Source organism: Macaca fascicularis, chromosome 10 (assembly GCF_037993035.2).
Source record: "Macaca fascicularis isolate 582-1 chromosome 10, T2T-MFA8v1.1".
NCBI classification, from domain to species: Eukaryota; Metazoa; Chordata; class Mammalia; order Primates; family Cercopithecidae; genus Macaca; species Macaca fascicularis.
In genome coordinates, this window is record NC_088384.1 from 98,435,386 (window position 1) to 98,449,924 (window position 14,539).

Below are 14,539 nucleotides of genomic sequence, written 5' to 3' on the forward strand. Positions count from 1 at the left end.
TTCCCTAGGTCTCAATTTAAGCAACACTGCCTCCCGGAAGCCCTCCCAGCTTCTGAGCTCACCAGACTACCGATGGCTGCCTCTCTACTGAACTCTCATGGAAACCTCTGAACAAGTTGGCCAAACACAGGCTCATTGGCACCTTTTCTTTATCTGATTATCTTTCCTGTAGACCTTTACCATCTAAAATGGCAGTCAGAAGCCATATATGGCTCCTGAAATTTAAATTAAAATAAAATTTTAAAAAATCAATTTCCCAGTTGTACTAGCCACATAACTGGTATCCGGCGCTCAATGGTCATACATGTTCAGTGGCAGTCATTCCACAGAGCACACATATAGGACATTTCTGTAACTGCAGAAAATTCTATTGAACAGCACTCTTTTCAGAATAAGAGGTAGTTGAAGGCAGGGTCTACAAGGTGCATCTCTATAATCCCAGCACCTAATATCTACCAGGTGGGCAAAATAGATTTGCTGAACTAAATACATACTTTAGTAACTCACTTTATATATATATAAATATACATATTTATATATATAAAAACTAGTTTATATATTATATATATAAACTAGTTTATATATATTATATATATATTATGTATATATAAACTAGTTTATATACTTTAGTAACTAGACATATATATAAATATATATACATTTATATATAGATATAACTAGTTACTGAAGTATGTATTTAGTATGTATAAAGTACATATATATATGTATGATGCCAGACACCATCCCACGTAAAGGGAATTCAGTAGTATCAAGCCTTCAGATTTCTTGGAGCTCACAGCCTATTGAGGGGTATGTAGAAACAACAGAAAACAAAACAAAAAAATACATATAAACAGCTGTATAACACAATTAAAGGCTCAAGAAAGAACTATGAAGGAACTATATAGGTCACTGTTGAGTAAAACCTGGTAAAGGGGCAGATGGAAATTAAAGGAAACCAGTAACAAGGCTAAGGACAGATTCTGATGAGCCTTGAATTCCATGCTAAGAAGCTTGTACTTAATGCAATGGAAAACCAATGACCCATTTAAGAATTTTAAGCAGGAAAGTTAACTTGATCCAATTTGTGCTTCCGAAGGATCATTCCAGCAATTCAGTGGGGGGTGGATTGAAGGATGAGAAGCTGCAGCAAGCACTGCAGCAAGCACCCCAGCAAGCATATCCCAGCAGGTGCAGGTCCACAGGATGAGGCTGGAAAGTGGTAATGGGGGAGGAGGAGGAGGTTGGCCAGGTTCTGAAGTATAGCGGACCAGTCTCCATGACTGATTAGATGGGAAGGAGAGGAAAGAGGGGGAAAGAGCATTTCCAAGGAAGTCTTCAGGGATCAGGGGATGGTCCGTTATAGAACCTGGGGCTCTGCTCCCAGCCTCACTTCAGGGATTGCATTATAGGTGACTAATTCATGGCCAGTTACTTTCTTATGAAGGTTACTACAGATCAGTCACATATCAGTGTGACAGGTGGGGCGTGGGGGAAGAAGGCTCAGCATGTTCAAACCAGAACTGAATATTAGATTCTAGTCACTATTTGATTGATCTTTTAAGCAATTCTGGGATTCTGTCACTTAAAAACCAATAAATCTTTGAAAGCCCAAGGAAAGCAATACAAAAGCAATAAATCTCCATTGTGGAGTATTAGAAAAATAGGCCAAGCTGCTGAGGTGGTTTGGCTGGAGGGACAAGGGTGTGGGAGCCCCACACAGCAACAGTCCTCCCTGCCACACCTCGCCCCCCTGCATACTCAGTTCTACCAGATAGAGTCAGATCCATGGGGCTTCAGAGGAGCAGTAAGTGGCAGAGCAGGGGCTGGAGTTTGGCTTAGCCAGGGTTGGAGCATCGTTGGCAGCAAGAAGAGCCTACCTGAGTGGGGTCTGAAGGCCAAAGTTTCCGTGTGAGTCTGTGTGACAACATACAGCTCCACTCAGAGAGGGACTTACTGAAGCTCACAAGTGATAGACCGGGTTCACACAAGGCAGAGCTGGAGGACCCCTGAGAATTCCTCTTGCTCCTCTTGCCCTGGTTGGTGGAGGTTTACTCATAGCACCCCCACAAAAGGGCTACCCAGTCATCATGTGACATACCAGGCAGAGGAACTCAGAACTTCTCAGGGGAGCCGTGAACTCAGAGCCAGGATACTAGGTCTATGCACTGGCTTTACCTGTAACGAGCCCCACAAGCTTGGGCCAATCAGTTAACATCTTAGACTTCAGTTTCCTGCTCCAAAATGGAAATGGTATTTCCCAGCCAGCTGACTCACCAGGTAGGTGAGGATCAGATAATACAATGGAAGTAAAGGAACAATTAACTGTACATGCCAATTCAGAAAACTATCAACTGTAAAATCTGATTTAAAGCATCCTTAACCCAGTGCATCTAGTGAGTTCTTTGAGTCCCAGGATCTTAGAGTGTCCATATTGTTTTCTCACATCCTTCACCTCCTCAACTCACAGAACTGCACACTGCTGTGCTTTCCTGGGTGGTGCTCATCTCACCAGCCAGTCTACTGCTTCTTTCAATCACTACAGTCAATGTACCTGTGGTTTCATGTCATCTTCCAGTGGAACTGCAGAAGCAGCCCAATGCCCCTAGGTTGCAAGAAACATAACCCGAGCACACCAGATGAACCAGGCATGACAAATTGGTGGAACCTAGGTGCTTGGACTAAGGAATGGGGATGGATTAAGAAGTCAACACCACATGGCATGATCCATGATCCAATAGCATCACCTTATGACATGATCCAGTCAGATCGAGCCTCCCACATCACAAAATTGCAAATGTCCAATCAGATCACGCCATTACTTTCTGTCTATCAAACCTGTCCCCGCGTCCAAAAGCCTGACTCCTGCCTAGCAATATACTTTTCTCTCTACAAAAACACAGTGCTTCAGAGTTTGGCTTTCTATTGTGCATGGGCAAACAGACCAAGTTCTGTTCAGTGACACTTTTTTGCTAATTTCATGATTTTGTTTGTGTGTTTGCTTAATGTCCCACCTCCCTGCCTCACTCACTGTTTACTGGAGCCTCAAGAGGACAGAGGTGTGGCTATCTTGTTTCCTGCTGTATACCTATTGGTTAGCTCACTTTCCTAAACATAGTAAGTGTTCAATAAATATTTGTTGCATGACCTAGTGGTCAACTACCTCTCATATAACATCCTACTGCCCAGAGTTCAAGGTGAATGAAGGTCAAGATAACTGAAATCCATTGTGGTATTTCCACTTCTGTCCTTCCAGTTGTCCTGAAAGTCGTGCTGGGTGGCACTGGTTAGTCACTTCCCCTTCTAGTCAAATGCTCAAGAAACAGTCTGGAAATAATTCCAGAAACTGAATATACACCCACCCTCAATGCTCCAGAGCCTTGAGAGGAAAAGCAGCCAGACACTTCCAGACACCAACCATTTCCCCTTTGAGCAGTGACATTTCTGGGTTTTTTTCTTTTTGAAAAAAAAGGTCGCCAAAATATATCATGCATACCTTTCTCCTAGGTGGTAGTATAGTATAGTAAAATGAGTGTTGGCTTTGGGTCATTTGAACTAAGTTTAAATTTTGCCTGTACCACTTGCTTGCTTTATAGCCTGAGTCAACTGACTTAGCTTCTGTTTGTCTCAATTTCTATATTTGCAAAATGAGGAGACTATTATACAATGTTACGAGAATACAGGTAGTGTTATATATAGAGACAAGCTGGTAGCAAGTGCTTGTTCCTTAAATGAAAGTTAGCAGGCTCCTGTAAGTTGCAGACCCATATTTTCAGGGTAAACCAGGACCAAGTAATAAACAGGCATGGCTGTGAGGGATGACAGCATGTAGGCCTACTTGATTTTTGAGTCCCTGTGTCTGTTTTGTAGTCATGCTATTCCTTTGCACCCTGACAACTGTCATTTCTCATTGCCACTGGGAACCTTTCATCCCCTTATCCCTCCTAGTAATTTGCTGAATCTTAGGATGTATGAGCTTGTTAAATAGATGTGCAAAGAGTATAGCGATTCAGAGGGAAAGTGTAAGGGCTTCTCTGTGTGGGAACTGGAAAAGTTTTCATGTGCATTTTGGTTTGGGCTACTCAGAGGCCCCCTTTGCAGGGGGTGAAGGAGCTTGGACCCTGGCTGGGGTCAGGAAGTCCTGGATATCAGGCCTGCCTTACTCTTGGTATTTCCATGTTTTGTTCAGCCTATATGAAATAGTCAGTGGCCATACTTTACAGATAAGGAGAGTTGAATCTCAGAGAGAGATTAAGCATCTTGTCTGAGGTCACGCAGTTGTTACCACGGGATCTGATACCAGGTTTGTTGCCACCAAACTCTTATTCTTTCCATGGCCCCACCCACAGCCAGAATACTGGGAAGCTGGCCTAAATGCAAACACATTGAAAGGCTATGGGCGACAGCTGGATTGGGTCCCTTAGCTGAACGTTTTATAGGCTTAGTTACCTTGGCACGCTGTATCAAGATCATAGACTTTGGGTCAGATCGGGGCTGTGTTCTGGATTAGCTGTTAACTTGCTGTGCAACCCTGAACAAGCCTCTTCCCTTGTCTGGGCTGTACTTTTGCTATCTGGGAAGCTTTCTAAGATTTTGAAACAGTGACCAATACTATGGTATAAAAGAAGAGAGAATTGTGAAAGGGAGGAAGGCACTGGTGGCCAAAATGGAACACGATTTGACACCTGGGGGACCTGCCTTCAAACTCAGCTTTCCTACTTACTGTCTGTATGCCCTTGGGCATTTCTGTGCTGCAGTTTCTTCATGTGCATCTGAAAATGAGGGTAATATCTCACAGTATCTCGAGAAAATTAAATGACAATGTTAGATCTGAGTAACTGGAAGAAAAGCAGGGGATTCATAACTGAATTTGACTTAAGACCCAACCATCTGCTTTGACTTATCACATGTAGGGTTTCCCTGGAACTACCAATGTGTAAAATATAAGACAAATACTCTCTGGTCAGATGCCCCATAAACATTATCAACACATGTTGCAATGACTAAAGATTCACCTGACTTAGGGGGAACACTGTCCAAAGTCTTCAGACTACATAGGAACTTCCAAATTGGTGGTGGCTGGTTCTGTCTGCTTCAATGCCTATCATTTCTAGATGAAGCTGGATACAGGATGGACAATGGCTATCCAGACCATCTCAAAAGTCCTCTTCTGGGCTGGTGTCCTAGCCTCCAGTGACACAAGGACTGAGGCTGCATCCATTTCTCTAGTAGCTGCCCATGCCCTTCAAACAGGCCTGAGCCTCTCACACTCCCATTCTCATCCCAGCACTCCCACCTTAATGTTTATGTTAAAGCAAACAACCGTCCTGGTTGCTCCCTGTTATAGCACGCGATCTCTCTCCTCCAAGCCTGTGCTCACACTGGACACTCTTACAACATTGGTGAAGTCTTACACATCATTTAAGATACAGCTCAGTGTCTCCTCCACTGGGAATTCTCTCCTCTGAGCTCTTATAATGACCTACACATATCTCCACAAGGACACACTGTACTGTAATTATGTTTTTGTCTCCCCAGCTAGAGTTTGACTTTCTTTAGGACATGACTTACCCACGGCTAGTTCACTGCCATATTTTCAAGCACTTAAGACTTGCCTGAGACAGGGTGGATTCTTAATAAAAATATTTGTTGAATGAATGAATGGTTTTTAGGCCTTGGGCCCCGCCTCATTCCTGGTACATAACATACTCAGTTTATGCTTGATGAACTGAACTGAGCAATTTGAAAGTTGTTCCACTCAATGCTTTGCTTCATTTTAAGGGACTGTAGTCCTCCTTCCTGGAGTTCTGGGCAAAACCAACAGTCAATATTGCTGCCCTTGGGCAAAGGGTAGCTTGTTTAAAAGAGATGCCCATGCTCCTGATATCATGAACTGACACTGGTCAGTTTAGCTATGGAGATGCCTCAGTGTATTCCTGAACTCCAACCATCTTTGGTAAAATCAGCAGTTTTACCTTGACAGCAAGTGTGCCTATGGGACTCTAGCCCTCTACAGCCTTAAACTGGACCAGCCCCCAGGTCTTGTCAGATTTGTGATATCTGATCAGGTTGTTTTCAGAATTCAGCAAATCTGTCTATCTGGCTGTTACTGACAGTGACACAAAGAAAGGTAACCTTGCCAGGAGACTGTGTTCCAGGCCACCAACCCCACTAACTAAATTTACCATCTCACTCTATTACCCAGGCTGGAGTGCAGTGGCATGATCACAGCTCACTGTGGTCTTCCAGGCTCAAGCAATCTTTCCACATCATCCTCTCAAGTAGTTGGGACTCCAGGCGTGTGCTACCACATCCAGCTAATTAAAAAATTTTTTTCTTTGTGGAGACGGGGTCTCCCTATGTTCCCCAGGTTTGCCTTGAACTCAAGGGCTCCCTTTGAACTGGGCTTGGGGCTGCTGACCTCCTTCCTCCCAGGAAGTTGTGTTCCTAGCCAGTCTTGCCCATGGGTATTGCCGGTCACATGATTCAACTGGAGGCCCATGTGGCACAGAGAAGGAAAACTACAGACTCCAAGTGAAGAACCGTCCTCACCTGACAGGGGCTCCCCGGGACTGAGCGGGTTTCAGCATCACTGTGATGGTCGTGTCTGTCTCATTCAGTGGGGTGTCTGTGTCGTACTCAGGCATGGATGGAGCTGGACAGGAAACAGAGAGTGCAGGTGAGTTCAGGACAGGTTCCCAACTGGCTCCCCACCGCCCCTTGCTGCCATCCTTAAAGACACAGCATGACCAGAGGGAGGACGTTTAGGAAAGGGGTTGGATAAGAAGCCTTGCAGGCCTTCAGTAAAGGAGGCCCTGATGCCCAACCTGCCCACAGTAGGTTTCTTCAAGGTGCAGTAGTGTAGGGAAGGGTAGCAATGATGTGTCCGGTAACCTACATGAACCAAAACATTTCACACCTAATAAACATGTGGAGGGAATGTAAGTACTAACAAAGAAGTGAAAGCAGAATCAACTCTGCTAAACACATTTAAAATGCAAATTAAATCAATTATGAACTACTTCCTCCCTACCTGTTTTTTAAATTCATGAGACCCCTCCCCTTCCCTCATACTCAGCTGATAGGAATGCAACTATATCTATTCCTTTGGGAAGGTAATTTAGCCATTTGTAGCAACAGCTATTAAAACCCACATCCTTTTTAATTCAGTTTTTCCAAATTCTGAATTTAATTCTAAAGTTATAATCCAAACCAATGAATGAAACTTTATTTTGTAACATGTTTATTGAAGCGTTATTTTGTAAAAACATGGAAGCACCAAATATATCCAACCACAGGGGAATGTATAATTAAATTATGTCCATCCACTTGACAGAACATTATAATGAAAGCAATGTAGCAACATAGGAAATACTTATGGGATAAAGATAAGAGAAAACATTAAGCTACAAAAAAAACATGTTTTTCTGGAAAACCATGTGCAAAATATGTATGTATGCAGACCAGAATTGCATAGATATTTAGGATAATGAAAGCTGTAGAAAAGGTTCTGAAATAATTCTTCATTGTTGCTGTCTAGTGGCAGAGGGGGCCCTACTGGTGATGGCAGTCTGTAATTTTGGACTGCTGTGGCCCTATAATATTTATTCATTCATTCATTCATTCATTCATTCATTCATTCATTCATTCATCAGGCATTTCATGAGAACCTGTGCTGTCTTGTTCTGGCAAAAAGAATGTTCCTGAAATGAATTTAATAACCAACTTGTGCGCAATACACATTATCTACACACACATGTACTATTTAATACAACCCTGTGGGCACATTATTTAGTGGCTCGCCACCTAATTAATCTAATTTTTACACTTTAGGAAGTTCATCACTTAGATTTTCTTCATAGGAGACAACAATGGTAACTCACTAGGGACTGGATCCTCTTAATTCCACCCATATCACAGGGCGACAATTCAAGAAAAATTTCCACTTCAAGGAAAATTAGGAAGTGGGAGTGAAACAACCTTTTTCCCTTTTTCCTTTCTAGCAGAGATACCTGAAATTTTGGTGGCGATCCGAGTGGTGACAGGGGGCCCAAAGCCCTTTGCTGTGCTGGCCTTGATGGTGAAGGAATAGGTGGTCCCTGGATACAGACCCACAAAGAGGTGGTGGGTTTCATTCCGGAGCTTGAACACTTTCCCCCTCTGGCTGGAGAGGTCAGCACTTGGGTCCAGCGAGCCAACAGCCTTGTAGTTGATCTGTAGGACAAGTCAGCAAACAAACAAATCAATGCCTCACTCAGGAAGCTGGATGGAGCTCATTTGGAGGAACCTTAGGGAGGTGGGGGAAGGGGCGGGCATGTGAGCTTGGCCAGCAGATTCTGCTAAGCTGCCTGTTGCTGTCCACTTTACAGATGATCCCAGCCTCCAAATACCCCATTGCTCATTCACTGGAGCAAAGCATGTTCTCATTGATTTGTGGGAGTTAAAACTTAAAATAATTGAACTCACAGAGATAGAGAGTAGATGGATGGTTATCAGAGGCTGGGAAGGGTAGTAGAGGGTAGAGGGATGGTTAATGGGTAGAAAAAATTGAAAGAATGAATAAGATCTTATATTTGCTAGCACAACAGGGGGTCCATGGTCAAAAATAACTGTACATTTTAAAATAACTAAAAGAGTATAATTGGATTGTTTCTAACAGAGAGGATAATTGCTTGAGGGGATGGACACCCCATTTATCAAGATGTGATTATTACACATTACATGCTTATGTCAAAACACCTCACGTAACCCATAAATACATATACACCTACTACGTACCCACAAAAAAATTTTAAAAAAGAAACAGAGGGTTACCCACAGATGTCATTTTGAATTTTCTAACAGTCTCATGAAAAGAAAAAAAAAAAAACTTTTAGTAACACATCTTGTTGAACCCAGTGTATCCAAACTATTATGATTTCAATCTGTAGACAACATAAACATTGAATGGAATTGTTTACAATCTACTATTCATATGAAGTCTTACAAACATGTTTTTTACCCCTTCAGTGCATCTTCATTTGGACCAGCTGCTGCTTTTCACAAGTGCAGTAGCCCCATGTAGCCAGTGGCCACCATACTGGACACTGTAGTCATAGAACAGTGTCCAGGTACAGCATCGTGATGAGATTTATGAGGCTTGTTAAAAATGCAGATCCTGGGCCCCATATTCCAGACAGATAGCAATTGCAGACTGGTGCTTCCTCGTGCACTATCTTTTTTGTCTTCCCCAAATCCTTGGGGGCATCAGGATAGCTACTCTCATTTTAATAATGGAGAAACTGAGGTGCCAATGGAAGCAACTTGCATGCAATCCAAATTTTTCAAATTGTATATGGAGACAGTTTGTCTATGATATATGAAGACCATGCCCCATGTGACATGTGAGTTCAGCAATAACTAAACTGGTCTACACCTGTGGAATGATTTGTGTCTACTGTTCCCCGATCATACACTTGAGTGTCACAGCAAGATACCAGAAGAGTTTTGAAGGGCGCACTCTCAATTTCTGCACTTGCTCAAGGGTGAAAATAACTAACAATTGGTAGCCCAGCACTGGTCCCATGGATCACACTTTGAGTGTCACATCTTGAAATTACACAGTTGTAAAGTGGCAAACAAGATTTTTTTGTTTGTCTTGCGTGGTTTGTTCCATTAAAAATATTTTATTTGGCTAGGTGTGGTGGCTCACACCTGAAATCCCAGCACTTTAGGAGGCCAAGGTGGGAGGATTGCTAGAACCAGGAGTTTGAGAACAGTCTGGGCAACACAGTAGGACCCTGTATCTACAAAGTATTAAAAAATTAGCTGGATTGGTGGTGCACATCTGTAGTCCCAGCTACTCGGGGGCTGAGGTGGGAAGATGGCTTGAGCCCAGGAGTCCAGGGCTATAGTGAGCCATGATTGTACCACTGCACTTTAGCCTGGGTGAGAGAGAGAGACCTTGCCTCTAAAAAATAAAAAATTAATTATGGTATAATACACATACAGAAAAGCATCCCTCTTGATGAATTTTTGAAAACTGGATACAGTCATATAATCAAAAACCAAACCATTACCAGGCCCAAAACTTTTTCCTCACACTCCCTTGCAATCCTACTTGCCTACCCCCATCAGGGATCACCTCTGTCTGACTTTTAACAGCATAGACGAGTTTTGCCAGTTTTTGCGCTGTGTATCAGTGCAATCCTATGAAACGCACATTTTTGTTTCTGGTTTCTTTCTCTCAATGTTATCATTATGTCCGTGGAATTAATCCATGTTGTCACAGGTAGTAGCAAGTAAGGCATTCTCAGGTACATTCAACAATCTCTTGCTGACACTGTAGTAGGCAGGTCTGACTCCAAAGCCTGTACTTTATATTCTATACCACACTGCCTGGCCTGGAGACAGTGCATCAGTTGCAAAATGCATTCACTCATCCACTTACTTGCTCCTTCACAGTGTTTCCTGTGTACACCTGTATTCTAGGTCCTGCACTGTGTGCTGCTGGGGGTGCCCAACTGAATTCAAGTCAGGCCTCATCCCCAAGTGACTTCCGTTCTTGAGAGAGGTAAGCCAGCGATATAGACAGCTGACATCACTCATCTTCTGTCAAGAATGGCCAAACCCAGGCAGAAAAGGAAGCACACCAACTTCCCTTCAAAAATCAGCAATTTGCTGTTACTGGCAATGGCACCATGTATTTTTTGGAAAAAGGTCAGACTGTGCCTACAGCAGAGTGTGCAGGAGGAAGTAGAAATGCAGGGAGTTGAGGGCTTTGGGCTTTTCTCAGGCAGCACCTGAGCATGCATGTGCACCATGCAGGTGGCTGTTAGCTTCAGGCTGCTCTGGTGGACCTGTCTACAGCGTTCCCTCCAGTCACCCCTGCCCACCCCAGTCCTTCTCAGAGGCAAGTGCTACAGGCATCTATCTGCCTCTCTGCTTGAGGACTTTCTCCATGGGTGCTTGCTGGGAACGGGGGGTAATTAACACCCAGCCCTGATGGGAGTTGATGCATAAATTTTCTAGGCTCCCCTTCCTTATACTCCTGCAAGCTCCCCCTCCTTGGCATCCCTGCAGCATCCCAATTTCCCCGAGAGCCTCAGCTCCACTTGCCTCTAGAGGGAGCTGGTTTGAAAATACAGTGATTATTGGCGACTTTCCTTTCTCTTCCCCACTCCATACCTCTTTACTGGTGTTTCTTATACTTCTCAGCAAACTGCTCATATTCAAATCCTCATCTCAGGGTCTGCATTTGAGAATGACCAAACTAAGGAAAAGTGCTCAGGGAGGTATCTCAGGAGAGTACAATGGACGCCCGAGGGACAATCCTGAGTCAGAAGAGGAGTGTTCTAGGTTCCAGGCAGAGGGAACCGTGTGGGCAAAGGCCTGGGGTGGGAAAATGTTTGGACGGAGCAAAGCCCAGAGCCACCGCAGAGCGGCAAGCAAACAGGGGCAAATGGAGTTTTCAGTGTGCAGGTGGATTCTGGTTTCCACTGTGGCAGAAAAGGGGAGATGTTCAGAGAGTACAGCCTGTAGCCACCAACCCCAGTGCACCAGTGGAGAGGACATGTGCTTGCATTCTTTGAAAATTCTGTCCCTGTTCCCCTGAATGGACTGGTGGCAACCACATTGATATACAGACACTGGGAGGTAAAACTCATGCCTTATTTACTAGCCAATTCCTTTCCTGCGCTCCAAATTCAATCCAAAAGCAACTCAATTTCCACCGAGCTGTCAATATAATACACCGCGCTCCTCTGCTCTCCTAACCTTTCCTGGTATTACAGGATCCTCACTTACTTGTAATGAAACACTATGAATAAATCAATGTATGTTAATATAGCATGTCTTCAATTTTTTATGAAGGGCTTCACCAAATCTAATTCCCACTGCTTTGTCAGAAACAGTCTTTGAAAAATTTAACTTGCAAGTTTTATGAAGTTAGTGGGGGATCGGGCTGGGGAGGGAAAGAAGGTGAGAAAAATGGGATGGGAGGGAGCTGTGGCTGTAAACGTATAATACAATATGAACCTTCATTTGTAAGTGGGGAAAACGAAAGATTTGTTAGAATAGCAAACATAAAATAAAGGGTTAGTAGGGGGAAGGGTGCACGGCTGCAATCAACCCTGGGCTCCTGGCATGGGTTCTGGCTGCAAAAAGTACTCAAGGATGTCCCCCTTCTCTTTCAGTTACTGACAGTAGGATCCCCAGCCAGAAATCAAAGCAGGTGCTTCATAACAAAAATCCAAGGCTGGGTGTGGTGGCTCACACCTGTAATCCCAGCACTTTGGGAGGCTGAAGCAAGTGGATCACTTGAGGTCAGGAGTTGGAGACCAGCCTGACCAACATGGAGAAACCCCATCTCTACTAAAAATACGAAAAAAAAATTATCCAGGTGTGATGGTGCATGCCTGTAATCCCAGCTACTCGGGGGCCTGAGGCAGGAGAATTGCTTGAACCTGGGAGGCGGAAGTAGCGGTGAGCCAAGATGGCACCATTGCACTCCAGCCTGGGCAACAAGAGTGAAAATCCTTCTCAAAAACAACAACAACAACAACAACCAATCATGTCATAAGAACAACGGTTTCCCATAGCTCTCAGGATGAAGAGTGTGTCTTTGTCATGTGGTCTTAATCAGCTCAGTGCATGAGCTGACCTCTCTTGTCCTCCCCCCAGCACCCCAAGCCTTACTTCAGTACCTAAAAAGAGCTACGGTCTTTTCTGCCACAGGACCTTGCACCAGCTCTTCTATCAGCTTGGGCCTCTTACTCCTTCCCATGCCTCCTTTTTGCCTCATTCATGACTCCTCACCCTTAGTGAACCTCACTTACAGGGACTCTTTTTATGGGTATCTTCTCTGACTCTCAGGTTCTCTTATTTTATGTTTCCAGAGTCATCTATCTCTCCTTTGAGCCACTAACTTTCCATGTAACCATGTAATTATTTCATCAATAAGTCCCTTTTCTACCAGCCCAGGAGCTGAAAAAATATGACTTGCAAGTCAAATTCAATCTACCGTCTGTTTTTGTAAGTAAAGTTTTATTGGAAAACAGCTACACCATTGATTTAAATATGGACTACGGCTACTTTCACACTACAAAAGCAGAGCAATGTAGCAACACATACCCTATAGCCCACGCTGCCTAAAGTATTTATTCTCTGGCCCTTATAGAAAAAGTTTGCAGACCTCTATACTAGATTTGAAGCTCCAAGGAGGCAAAAATCGTATCTGGTGTTTGTTCAACATTTCATCCTTTTGCATGTATAAATGAATAATTAAATTAGCTGTGTGGCTTGAGTGATTGCTTAACCTTTCTGAGCCTCAAGTTCTTCAAGGGTAAAATTATAATTCTTAGTTTCCCTTTTAATTTATGTTGCAGAGTGACCCCCATTTCTTTACTCCTGGAAGACAAGTCATTGGTTTGGGAGGAAGGCTCCAGAGTGTCCATGAGTGGCTTTGGCTTCTGTACCAAGGCTCTGACTGCAATGGACCAGAGAACATCTTCAGGAGAACAGGTCACTTTTCCATCTGGGCCACAAGAAGGAGCAAGAGAGGAAGGGAGAACAGAAGGAAATTATTTCCCTCAAAGAATTCCATCAGGAAGGACTTGTTTGTTTCCTGAACATGCTTGGGTTGAGTTGTGCTGTGCTCCTGACACTGGGCTAGAGGCAGGGTGTGACTACATTGGTTCCGGGTTCAGAGATAGCAGGTGACAAGATTCTGGTTCTGTGGATGAGATGGTACCTGGGGACTAAGGGAAGAGATAAGATCAAGCAGGGATGAGGGAAGCATCCAGGGCTCAGGTACATGTGGTTAGAAGATGCAATTATAACAAAAACACCATTTTGGAGCACTCATTACGTCCAGGCACTGGGAGGGGCCTCACATAAAAACCACCTCATTAAATTTTCTAAAAATGATATGGATTTTTTTTCCGATGATTGCCATTCTGCAGCTGAGGGAACTGAGGCCAAGAGGAGTGACACCGTGAAAGCCTGAGCTGCGGTGAGGGTAGCAGCTACAACTCCCATCTGAGCAGCATGCTGGATGGACACATGTCCACCTACAGTACATGAAGTGTTCTCTGCTGCCTCAGCTTCACCAGGGTCCTCTCAGTTGATGTGTCAATGTCAGTGCTGTGATGTGGTAGAGAACACATGCAGAGATGGCCTGGCAGGATCATTTATTCAAAAAGATCACCCCCAATGAGATGACCCCAAATCGAGGAAACCCATTATAATTTTATCAGGTTAACCAAGTGCTTTTATGATATACTTGCATACATGTCAGGTTCAAAGCCAGGTTCATGTAAGCATCATGATCAGAAACAAGGTAGTATTAAACCAATGATCAAGTAGAATTCTAAAAGATTGAGAATATTGATAGCAGCATTAGCTGCCAGTGACAATAGTGTAAAATGAGTCAAGACCCGCCCACGCACAGCTTAATGCTCCAGTAGCATCCTCTATAGCTTAGCACCCTCCTGTCTTGCTACTACATTTGTGTCTTCATCCTAAACCCCTGGGAGGATCAGCATTCTAAGTTATCTATCTC

The 14,539-nt window shown here is 43.8% G+C and overlaps 1 protein-coding gene across 21 annotated transcripts in view; it reads right to left on the minus strand.

The window, feature by feature from the left end:
• PTPRT (protein tyrosine phosphatase receptor type T) overlaps nt 1-14,539 on the minus strand; it is a 1,114,889-nt gene that overhangs the window by 266,597 nt on the left and 833,753 nt on the right. For all 21 annotated transcript variants that reach the window (XM_074003238.1, XM_005569031.5, XM_005569028.5 and 18 more), the window contains 2 exons: nt 8,013-8,214; nt 6,553-6,655 (listed from right to left, as the gene is read on the minus strand). In XM_074003238.1, coding sequence (XP_073859339.1) covers nt 6,553-6,655; nt 8,013-8,214 — 305 coding nt within the window. The remainder of the gene's footprint in view (nt 1-6,552; nt 6,656-8,012; nt 8,215-14,539) is intronic.